This window comes from Pseudorasbora parva, chromosome 2 (genome assembly GCF_024679245.1).
Source record: "Pseudorasbora parva isolate DD20220531a chromosome 2, ASM2467924v1, whole genome shotgun sequence".
Classification (NCBI taxonomy): Eukaryota; Metazoa; Chordata; class Actinopteri; order Cypriniformes; family Gobionidae; genus Pseudorasbora; species Pseudorasbora parva.
In genome coordinates this window covers 53,529,192-53,541,344 of record NC_090173.1, presented here as the reverse complement: position 1 = coordinate 53,541,344, position 12,153 = coordinate 53,529,192, and the positions used below count along the sequence as shown (strand labels likewise).

Genomic DNA, 12,153 nt, shown 5'->3' with positions numbered 1-12,153 from the left:
CTGCTCCGGACTTCCTTGACTGGTGGCCGTTAGCGCTTCCAGCCATGTCGTTAGGCGGTCCCACGGGACGGCGGAACTGGGTGCACGGAACATTACTGCGGACGAAAGAAACACAGCACACACACACACACAGAGAGAGAGCCAATGCAAGCTTGTTCTAAGCTAATGAGCTATCGTACGGATAGCTGGGAATTTTGGCTAACTGATCTAGCCAGTTAGATAATTAGACAATTCAGACAATTAGGTGGGCGGTAGCCCTGGGGGGGTCACTTGGTGAACTGCTGCTCGGTCGTCCCGGGACTATCTAATTCTCCTTGGGGTCTCTTGGTGAACTGAAAGAAACACAATCGTGATAGTCCAACAGTGAGGATAGGAAAGAGCACAGTGGAAACAAACACAAGATGAATTGGTCTGTAATGAAAGGAATGTCAGCGTGCGCGCCGGGAGTGTTAGGGAAATTAATTGGCTAAATGCTCAAGATATACTAAAATTCGGCTTGTACTATGGGTTATCCCATTTAGCTCATCCGGGGTGGATTGAGGTCGCTTAAGTGGAAGATTAAATATCAAGAGCAATTTAGAAAAAGGCAAAAGTTTCTGTCAAGTAATGATAAACAAAAGCACTTTTGATACTGTTTGTAATTACCAGACTGAGCTTTATTCCCACTGGTAGGGGAAAAGAAAAACTTTTGCAGAGAGAAAAAAAAAAAAATAATAATAATAATTAAAAAAAAATAAAATAAATAATAATAATAATTTTTAATTAAAAAAATTAATTAAAATTAAAAATTAAAATTGAAAATTGAAAATTAAAAATAAAAATAAAATAAAAATAAAATAAAATAAAAAAATTAGACGCTCAACTTAATTCAAATTAAATTCAAAGCAAGTTTAAATGAAATTTAACTAAGCCTGTAAGGAAAATCAAATAAAAGAAAGCCAATCAAAAATCCTACCCTATAATGATTAATCTCTAAATGGGAGTTATCCAAATAAAAGAATTAATCAGGAAGGGCGTAGGGATTTAGTGTTGCGCTGACTTAACAGGGTATAGCCACACGGTGGCGTCCTCCCTTCCAATTGGACTGTCTGTGACTTAAACCTAATTTCACTTTGGGTTAGAGGAAGTTATGTTTCTTTTTAAACTTCAAATTCGAATAAGGGTGTTTAATCAGCGAGAAAGGAGATTTGGTTGTTGCTAGAAAAATTGTATAAATGAAACTGTGTACAACAGTAAGCAATAAACAATTTATAGGCTCAAACTTATTTTGTTAAGGCCGAATCAAATAACGGAGAGTGAAACTATCCGAATTTATCCACACGATGGCGCTGTTGCGCCCGCCCTAGACTAGAGTTAGTTAGGCGGAAATGCTCACCAGATGGCTTTGTCTGGTTCTAGAGTCGCCCTCCGGCGTGCTGCAAGCGGCGTTGCAATTCTTGAGTCGCCCTCTGGCGGTTTGCAAGCGGCGTTGCAATTTCTGAGTCGCCTTCGCGTTTTGCAAGCGGCGTTGCAATTCTTGAGTCGCCCTCTGGCGGTTTGCAAGCGGCGTTGCAATTTCTGAGTCGCCCTCGCGTTCTGCACTTTACTGGCTTTTGCAGATCATTTACAAATGACTGGTGCTCTAGATGCACGACTAACAAAACGGGTGAACGCAGGAATTTTCCGTCTGCCTATTCACGCATTTTACATGGACTCCAATAGACATTTATCAATATGGCTGACGGTTTTCAGCATCTCTGATTCAAATGTTTTAGGTCTCAACAAGTCTTTGGTTAGCTAAGCCAGACTTAAACCAGGAGTTATCGTTTATCTTAACGATATAATAATTATTCTGAGGCCCCTTATATTGTACAGGAGAGTCTCGCCCTGTCCCAATCTTCCGCAATGATAGAAACTTTCCGTAGTTCAGATCAAGCGGGATAACGCAACGTACGTGTCTACAGACATCATCAAAATCTCATTATTTTGATGGAACACATAATATATTGCTCGAGTCAAATGTATGGGTTTCCTACAATACATTTGTTTGGAAATCACGCGGATAAAACCTATTGCGCCTACGGCTGCAGGGGGTTTCGGAGATCACGCGGATTTTCGTACCGTTCATATTTTTATTAATATAATCCGGCTACTTCAACATTTCTCAGCATCTGTTTATGCTTGGGTTCGCTTTGCGCGTACCGTTCATAATTCACAAAACAACAACAAAACAAAAACGAAACAAAAACGCGCATGCAGGTTATTAATACTCCAAAAATACACAATGAATAGAATATGAATATCATTCACACATACACAAACGTTTGAAACTTGCCCGATATTTTCTCCACCAAATACTTGTAACAACAACGACTAATGAGTTTAATGTCTCGGGGAATAATTAACTCAAAAGGGATTTAATATTCAATATTCATGAATTTATGAATATAATTTGCCAGTTGTTCATTACGTATTAAAATTTTCCGATAGGGAAAATTGTTTAATTAAATACAAGTAACCCTTTATGGAATTGCTTGAAATTATCCTACTAAGTTTGTCCTGCAAATTAGTTATAGACCTTTCAGATCAATTCTCAATAAAGGGATTACTGCTTTACGAGCGCATAAGAAACATTAACTTTACTGATCAGGATAAGTTCAATATTTCAAATGGTCATACAGTTTACTTTACTAACATAGTAGCATAAGCAGTTAGGTAACGTTTAGATCGCAAGTTTCATTGACTTTGTGTATGTGGCAGAATAACAGATTCAACTCATTAAATGTCTTTCGGAGGTTTAATAAACACAGACTAAAAATAACACTACAATTCACACAGAAAGTACATACTAAATATGCAACAAGAGAGTAGAAGTATAGATATTAACGAAAGAATACATAAAAGAGAATAATGAATAGACTGAAGTTAGAGAGAGATAAAAGAGAGAGAGAGAGAGAGACAAAGAGAGTGAGGGAGAGAGAGACAAAGAGAGTGGGGGAGGGTAAGAAACAGCTTTCCTTCAGTTCAACCAAATACGACCTTCACGGAGTTAATTTATCCCAACGGGAGAATAACACATCCTCTTTACAGCAGTAAGAATAAGAATACTTGCATTCTTTTTGGTTTCGTTTTGGCTTCTCGCTTGTGTGCGTATGTGTCTCTGCGTGTCTCTGCGTGTCTCTGCGTGTCCGGCGGTCCTTTCCGAGGTTGGGAGGGAAGCGGCTGTTTGCTTTAGCGATGCTTCGTGTTCTTGAAGATCGGATTGTAGAAGAGAAGATTTTTGGAAGAGATGAGGCCTGCTTGGAGGGCCTGCATTGGTGGCCTGGCTTGAGTGCCAGCCCCCCCCCCGTGGGTGTTGGCTCCCACAGGAGAGAGAGGAGAAGTGAACAGAGCGGAGTAAGAGAACAAGAAGAGGGGAAGAGCTTGTCTTCACTGGTCTTTTAAGGTCTGGAAATAGTCCCACCCTCCAGGGTTAGACTTAACCAATGAGAGTGTTGGGATTTCCCGGCGGGAAATTCCTCAGCAGAATTTATAGCTCTTTGTTTGAAGGTTCGACTCAGTGGGTCTCTGAGTTCTTCATACTATAATTAATGCAACAAACACACACTGCATTTTCTGAATAAGTGATATACATGGAAGTGTAAGTCGTGAAGTGAGCATTAATTTGATAGGAGACATGACATATATGAGGTTATCTGAACTAGTACTTTGTTAAGACACAGACAAAAAGATGCAAAATACCATACAGAAAAAACATTTTACAAAACAATTATGTGTTTACATATAATGTCCTGGGGTGCATGTTCATCTATAGATGGTTTGTCTATAATTTGAGGCAAAAGCTCTGTGTCTTAAGCTCTTTGTGTATAAGACTTTCTCCACATTCTTTCCGGTCGTAAAACATCTTATCAGATGGTTTCCAGGGTAGCTGTTGTGTTGGGGGAAGGTCTGTCCATCAGCACAACTTTCAAAGCATATTTGTTAAATGTAACTGGCGATTGTGTGTTTGATTCGCCTGAGTCGCTACAATCAATTAAAAAGAAATCTATCCTAGAATAGGAGTGATGGACGGACGAGAAAAAAGAATATTTACGTTGGTTTGGGAATGCAAATCTCCATGGATCTATAATTTTAAAGCTTTTCATAAACGTTTGTAGCAATTTGGCTGATTTAGCTAGGGGTACTGTTCTACTTGAAGACCTGTCCAAGAGTGGGTTTAATACAAAGTTAAAGTCACCCCCCATTATCAATTGATGAGTATCTAGGTTGGGTAAAATGTTTAAAACGGATGATATAAATTGTTCATCATCTATATTAGGAGCATATATATTAGCTAACAGTACTGGTGTATTATAGAGTTTTCCTGCTACTATAACATAACGCCCATTGGGATCAGAAATAACTGTTGTTGCAGTAAATTGTATACTTTTTTTAATGAGTATTGCTGCGCCTCTAGACTTGAAGTTAAAATTTGAATGAAAGATTTGTCCCACCCACCTTCCTCTTAATCGGCCATGGTCTTGGTTCCTTAAATGCGTTTCTTGCAAAAACGCGATATCTGCACCAAGTCTTCCAAGATGAGCTAATACATTACCCCGTTTGATAGCCCCATTAAGACCCTTACAATTCCATGAGACAAATTGAACTGAATTTTTCTTAGCAGCATTTACTTTCATTTCCAGTTAAGAGACTCGAAAAGTGCTGTAAATAATGGCTTTTGTAGAGGAGGGGGAAAGAGAAAAAAAAAAAAAAAAAAAAAAAAAAAAAAAAAAATTAAAGTGCCAATTCGTTTTTCCTTAACAACTTCGAACAACATGAACAATTTGAACAAAAGCTCCATTCTCTTTTCTCTGATTGAAAGGTATACAAAAAATAACAAGTTTAGAATTCCCTTTTCACCAATCATTTCAACAAAAAGGTTAGCTATTAATCTGACTTGCCACTTAGCTCCATTCTAAAAGCATAAAAAAAAAGAAAAAGCTCAATAGACTCATTTGCGCTCTTGTGTTTTTTCACTTTAACATAGTCATTGATTGAGTTGCAGTTCTTTTCCTGGTGAACTTGACGAATATATAACTATTCACTATAAGAGTTCAGGGATGCTGCGCGCTGTATATGACAACAACACCTCACCTTTATCAAATAGTATCGATTTACAGATCGGCCATCAAGTTTGAATTTTCTTCTCAATGAATTTCTCAGCTTCTCGAGGGTGTTCGAACGTGTATCTGATTCCGTCCACGGTGATTGCCAGTTTGGCTGGGTAGAATAAACTATAGCTTATCCCAGCGGCTCGTAGTTTGGTCTTCACTGGATTGAACGCGGCGCGCAGTTTGCCAACCTCTGGACTCACATCGGGAAAGATGTGCACAGGTGATCCCTTGTAGTAGAGACGGCCTTTATTTCTCGACAGCTTTAGGATTTTTTCCTTGTCAGAAAAATAATGAAAACGAGCAAGTATTGCTCGGGGCCTCTCTCCCGGCTTCGGTTTTGGCGCGAGGGTTCTGTGCGCGCGGTCAACCATCATACTGGAATCACCCAAGTCATCAGCGCCGAATAACTCCAACAGCAAATCTTTAATGAAACGAATCGGGTTTCCCGCCTCTACCCCTTCTGGAACCCCAACGAATCTTAAATTCTGTCTCCGACTACGATTTTCCAAATCCATACATTTCTCGTGGATTTTCTTGTGTTCTTTTGTCATGACTTCGCGGGACTGTTCTAGTGCCGCCACTCTATCCATCGTGTCACTCAGCGCTTTCCCCATCTCAGTGAATTCACTCGCCGACTCGGCCTGCGCTTTGTGTAAGGCGGCCAGCTCCGGAAAGATTTCCTCACGCAGCGCGCGCAGGTCTTCTTTCACCTCTTCTCGATTCTTTTGCATCTCCAGGTGTAGGTTTTCGATTTGTGACTTGATGTCCTTAATCACAGCCTCTCTGTGTGAATGTAGTTCTGTTCTAAGGGCGCTCAGAGAGATCGGAGAGTCATCGTCTTGTTCGTCCATTTTTCCCCCGCCGCTTTCTGTCTTCGTATTGCGCTGGATCGTCGATGCAACTTTTTTGCACGAGCTCGGTTTCATGTCGAAATGCAGGTAGCAAAGACTCCTTAACAACAATAGTAAAGTTTTACATGACTGATTAGTCTATTGAGCAATAATCACTATTTTATTCGAGGAGCTCCCTTTCTCTGCTACTCACTCCATGCGGGCGGAAGCGGAAGTCCTCAAGAACATTTTAACAGCATTTGAGTTTATTAGAAATACATTAATTTTACACCACTAGTATATTATAATGCTGTTTTCTTCAGTATTCAGAATGCTATAAAAAGTGCAACATTATTAAGACACGGACACACTTTGAAATATAGAAAACTTTAATGTACGATATCATACACATTACAACATAAATTCCTTGAGTACATTAAAACAGTTCAGCAGCAAACATAATCTCTTGACAAATACATTATAATAAATGAACGATCAATGAAGTGCTCCGGCAGAGCTATTTCAGACACCTTGGAGAACATTTCACTTTACCTGGATTACTAAAACACACACTCTCTCACAAACATGTGTGTGTCTCAATACACCTATACTGAACCGTCTGAGCTGTGTGTGTGTGTGTGTGTGTGTGTGTGTGTCTCAATACACCTATACTGAACCGTCTGAGCTGTGTGTGTGTGTGTGTGTGTGTATGTGTCTCAATACACCTATACTGAACCGTCTGAGCTGTGTGTGTGTGTGTGTGTGTGTGTGTGTGTGTGTGTGTGTGTGTGTGTGTGTATGTGTCTCAATACACCTATACTGAACCGTCTGAGCTGTGTGTGTGTGTGTGTGTGTGTGTGTGTGTGTGTGTGTGTGTGTATGTGTCTCAATACACCTATACTGAACCGTCTGAGCTGTGTGTGTGTGTGTGTGTGTGTGTGTGTGTGTGTGTGTGTAGGGGGATAGAAAATACAGTTTGTACAGTATAAAAACCATTACACCTATGGAATGTCCCCATATGCCACAAAAACAAATGTATGTGTGTGTGTGTGTGTGTGTGTGTGTGTTTGTTTTTGTGACTTATAAGTACACAGATGTGTATAACGACATGGGTACTACAGGTGTTAGGAGAGCGTGAAATATGAGGACATTACCCCGTGTCCCCACTTTTCAAAATGCTTATGAATCACAGGATGAGTTTTTTTTTTTTTGAGAAAGTAAAACTGCAGAATGTTTCCTGTGATGTTTAGGGGCTGTGTGTGTGTGTGTGTGTGGGGGGGGGGGGGGGGGGGGGGGGGGGGTAGTTTTAGGGGCATGGGCAGGGGCAGTGTGTGTGTATGTGTGTGAGAGAGAGAGTGAGTGTGTGTGTGTGTCTTTGTGTGTGATGGGTAGGTTTAGGGACTGTGTGTGTGTGTGTGTGTGTGTGTGTGTGTGTGTGTGTGTGTGTGTGTGTGAGAGATGTGTGTGTGTGTGTGTCTGTGTGTGATGGGTAGATTTAGGGACAGGGCGTGTGTGTGTGTGTGTGTGATGGGTAGGTTTAGGGGCAGTGTGTGTGTGTGTGTGTGTGGGGGGGGTAGTTTTAGGGGCAGGGGCAGTGTGTGTGTATGTGTGTGATGGGTAGGTTTAGGGACTGTGTGTGTGTGTGTGTGTGTGAGAGTGAGAGATGTGTGTGTGTGTGTGTGTGTGTCTGTGTGTGATGGGTAGATTTAGGGACAGGGAGCGTGTGTGTGTGTGTGTGTGTGTGTGTGTGTGTGTGTGTGATGGGTAGGTTTAGGGGCAGGACGTGTGTGTGTGTGTGTGTGTGAGAGTGATGGGTAGGTTTAGGGGCAGGACGTGTGTGTGTGTGTGTGTGTGTGTGTGTGATGGGTAGGTTTAGGGGCAGGACGTGTGTGTGTGTGTGTGTGTGAGAGTGATGGGTAGGTTTAGGGGCAGGACGTGTGTGTGTGTGTGTGTGTGATGGGTAGGTTTAGGGGCAGGACGTGTGTGTGTGTGTGTGTGTGTGTGTGTGATGGGTAGGTTTAGGGGCAGTGTGTGTGTGTGTGTGTGTGATGGGTAGGTTTAGGGGCAGTGTGTGTGTGTGTGTGTGTGATAGAAAATACGGTTTATACAGTATAGAGAGATGGGCAGGTTTAGGGACTGTGTCTGTGTGTGTGTGTGTGTGTGTGTGTGTGTGTGTGTGTGTGTGTGTGAGTGATGGGTAGGTTTAGGGGCTGTGTGTGTGTGTGTGTGTGTGTGTGTGTGTGTGTGTGTGTGTGTGTGTGAGAGAGAGAGAGAGTGATGGGTAGGTTTAGGGGCAGTGTGTTTGTGTGTGTGTGTGTGTGTGTGATAGAAAATACGGTTTGTATGGAATGTCAAAATGATTGATGGTGACCTTTGACCCACCACGCCTCCTTCATTACCCTCCCCCACAGACCACCCACGTCGTTGTCACCTTTGACCTTGACCTCCCATGTCGTTGTCACCTTTGACCTTGACCACCCATGTTGTTGTCACCTTTGACCTTGACCACCCATGTCGTTGTCACCTTTGACCTTGACCTCCCGCCCTTTGACCGAACATATTCCCCCTGAAATCACAGCTCAAATAGCCGAGTCAAAGTTCAAAACCATCATTCTTTCATTTGATCGCGAAAACAATCACAGGTCAGAAGCCGTCACCGGTATTTCAAACATGTGACCTCAAAGGTCATATTCCCCCCAGAGGATACACAAGGTCAAAGGTGACAACAACGTGGGTGGTCTGTGGGGGAGGGGAACGAGGGGGGCGTGGTGGGTCAAAGGTCACCATCAATCATTTTGACATTTGCCGTATCATATGAACTACTAATGTCCCCACAATTCACAAACACAAACAAGTGTGTGTCAGTCTCAGTGTGTGTGTGTGTGTCTGTCTCAGTGTGTGTGTGTGTCAGTCAGTGTGTGTGTGTGTGTGTCTGTCTCAGTGTGTGTCTGTCTCAGTGTGTGTGTGTGTCAGTCAGTGTGTGTGTGTGTGTGTGTGTGTGTCTGTCTCAGTGTGTGTGTGTGTGTCTGTCTCAGTGTGTGTCTGTCTCAGTGTGTGTGTGTGTCAGTCAGTGTGTGTGTGTGTGTGTGTGTGTGTGTGTGTGTGTGTGTCAGCACTGATGTTCTGCTTTATTGTGTAGTTGTGATGTCTATTGGTGACTTACATTAGTTCAGGTGTGTGTGTGTGTGTGTGTGTGTGTGTGTGTTGCTGCTGAGAGATCTGAGCTAAATGTGTGTGTGTGTGTGTGTGTGTTTTCTAGTGTGGATCACGGAAGTGTGTGTGTTAGTCATTCAGTCAGTGTGTGTGTGTGTTGTTTAATGTGACACAGAGACACTGAAGAGTTATTATTATAAACTATGAATCCAGCACAGAGGGGTTCAGTGAATGTGTGTGTGACTGTGTGTAAGTGTGTGAGTGTGTGTGTGTCAGAGACGCTGTAGAAGGACAGAGTGCCGGCCGACACATCCACAAACACTCCTGCTCTCTTACAGGAGACAGAACCAGCAGAACCAGCAGAACCAGCAGAGACACGAGTGGAGATACGATTATTATTGTGCCGGACAGAGAGATCAGAGCAGTCCAGCCTCCAGGACTTCTCATTCCGTCCAAACCCACAGTCATCACTCCCTCCTTTCCTCCTGATTCCTTTATAAGCCACTGATATATAAACTCCTCCTCCGCTCCACTCAGCCTCCCAGTAGCAGCGTCCAGTCAGACTCTCTCCACACAGAACCTGATAATAACTCTCAAATCTGTCCGGATGATCAGGATACGGCTGCCTCTGCCACACACACGTCACCTTTCTGTTCTCCTCAGACAGAACGAGTTCAGTGTATGCTGTGTTTGGATCCAGTGTGAGATCACAGGCGTCTGAAAACAAGAACACACACACACACACACACACACACACACATTAACAACTGGATCAAACACTGAAGACAGCCGTGGGAGAGTGTGTGAGTGTGAAGGTTGTGAGGGCGATAGAGGCGGTGGAGCGGATCCGGTGTGTGTGTGTGTGTGTGTGTGTGTGTGTGTGTTTTAGGGTTTTTTGTGGAAGGTTTGCCGCTCTTCTCCTCCCGCTCCGTTTGGCACAGACCCGCGGATGAGGCGGCGAATCGTGCAGATTATTCGGGAATGGTGTGCTGTGTCTTTTCGAAGGGATCGGTCAGGGTTTGATTTGGGCTCATGGAGAGGGACAGTAAAGCTCTGAGTTTATCTTTTCTAAGGGATCGGGGGTGCGATGTTTGCCCGAGGGGTTAAAAAGTAGCCGAAAAATCCCACAGACTTAACATTGCTGTGAACTTTGACCCGGAACTCCGAGCGAGGATTTCGCAGAAACTCGAGGGTTCCCACATTTGAAGAGGCTGGCAGGCTCTGTCAGAACACACCTCACAATGGGGTGTAAGTTTCACCCCTGGGGCGTGAGAGCGGCCCGAATTCCCCCATTGACTTACTATGGTGAGGGACGTCCCGTGTGTTTTTCCTGCTATGGGAACTTCCGTAGGGATTTTGTCTTGAACACGACTCTGGATCACAGTCACAGAGACAAGGGGGCGGGGTCAATTTACTCAGACAACCAATCACAATCTCAGGATCATTGTGATGCTATTAAGCCTCGCCCTAGCAACGGTTTAGAGCTCCCTAGCAACAGATCCCATAGACTTCCATTGAAAGAGATCAAAGGGATTTAGTGTCATAGCAACATGAGGGTGGGTTTGTTTGCCTTGGGACAGAAAACAGCCAATCATAAATCACTTTCAACACTTCCTAGCCATTCCCTAGCAACCATTATCAAGCACCCTGGCAACCCACATCCACAGTGGATATCTTCACATCTGAATGTCATAGAGACATGAGGGCTGGTTTATAATATTCATACTGGCAAGGATCTTTGGAGTAGCATTATGGGATGCTGCCAAGTCACTCTATAGCAACCAAACAGAGTACCCTAGCAACCGTTTAGCTCTCTGTATTAGAACATTGTAGAAACATGGGGGTTGGTTTATATCATTCATACTGGCAAGGTGATTTTGGGATATCATTATGGGATGCTGCCACTCCATAGCAACCACCTAGCAATGCCGTAGCAACTGCCTAGCAACCACCTAGAACACCATAGCAACTGCCTAGCAACCACCCAGAATACCTTAGCAACCACCTAGCAATGCCCTAGCAACCACCCATGACACCATAGCAACCACCAGGAAATACCTTAGCAACCGCCTAGCAACACCCTAACAACCACCCAGAAATATCCTAGCAACCACCTAGCAATGCCCTAGCAACTACCTACAACACCCTAGCAACCACCCAGAATACCCTAGCAACACCCTAGCAACCGCCTAGTAACCAACCAGAATACCTTAGCAACCGCCTCAACACACCTTAGCAAAATTGCCCCGAGTTTTGCCACTCGCAAGCGGCACTCACATTTTTTTTCAGGAATTGTACATTCAAACCGTTTCGTTACAGGGCTTTCGGTTCGGTGTACGTGTGTACCTAACGCTTCAGAATGCAATCTTTAACAGTTAACAGTCGCTTGTTTTAAGCGCCGAACACACTTCAATCCGAGTTCCCACACAAACATATTAATTATTCAGTTCATAAATCATGAAATTCAAGCGATAAATGCCGTTTTGATGCTCTTTAATGAGACGTGAATGATCACAGTATAGGCGCGCGAGTGAACGCGATCATCTCTTCCTAAAGAATAATCATGAATTAATATCTCTTAAGGTATGTTGAGGATACATTACAACTTACTGAAATGTCTCATATGTCGTGTAATCGCTCAATCGGTGTTTTAAACGCAGAAAGACAATAAAACAGCTTGAGAACAACGTCCCGTAGCATCACATTTACCTCAGAAGTCATTCAGTGTCACAGCTGTCAGTTCACTAGAGGAACAAACTCTTTCACTAAATATATGAGCTATATTAGCCGATATAATCACTTCACTTCATCTGATGTTAACCTTTAATATTATAGTAATGTGTCAGTAAGGGCCCGATATGGCGTCCCATACGCGCGAGACATCACTTCCACTGCTCGTGTCCCATTGAGATTCGCCATATCGTGTCCTTTGACCTCACACTGCGGAAGTGATGGCGCGCTCGCGGCTGTTGGACATAGTGTTGTATTTGAGGTAAAAAATTATATAAATACTGTTGGGTTTCTCACACAGACCGATC

The 12,153-nt window shown here is 43.2% G+C and overlaps 2 protein-coding genes across 2 annotated transcripts in view; both read right to left on the bottom strand.

Moving 5' to 3' along the window:
* The window catches only part of LOC137046683 (NACHT, LRR and PYD domains-containing protein 3-like), a 233,284-nt gene that overhangs the window by 134,745 nt on the left and 86,386 nt on the right, over positions 1-12,153 (bottom strand). The window lies entirely within an intron of this gene.
* Positions 8,370-12,153, bottom strand: part of LOC137089606 (NLR family CARD domain-containing protein 3-like) — a 75,648-nt gene continuing 71,864 nt past the window's right edge. Inside the window, exon 7 of the mRNA XM_067453196.1 lies at positions 8,370-9,832. Within this exon, the coding sequence (XP_067309297.1) occupies positions 9,249-9,832 (584 nt within the window). The 3' untranslated portion in view covers positions 8,370-9,248. The remainder of the gene's footprint in view (positions 9,833-12,153) is intronic.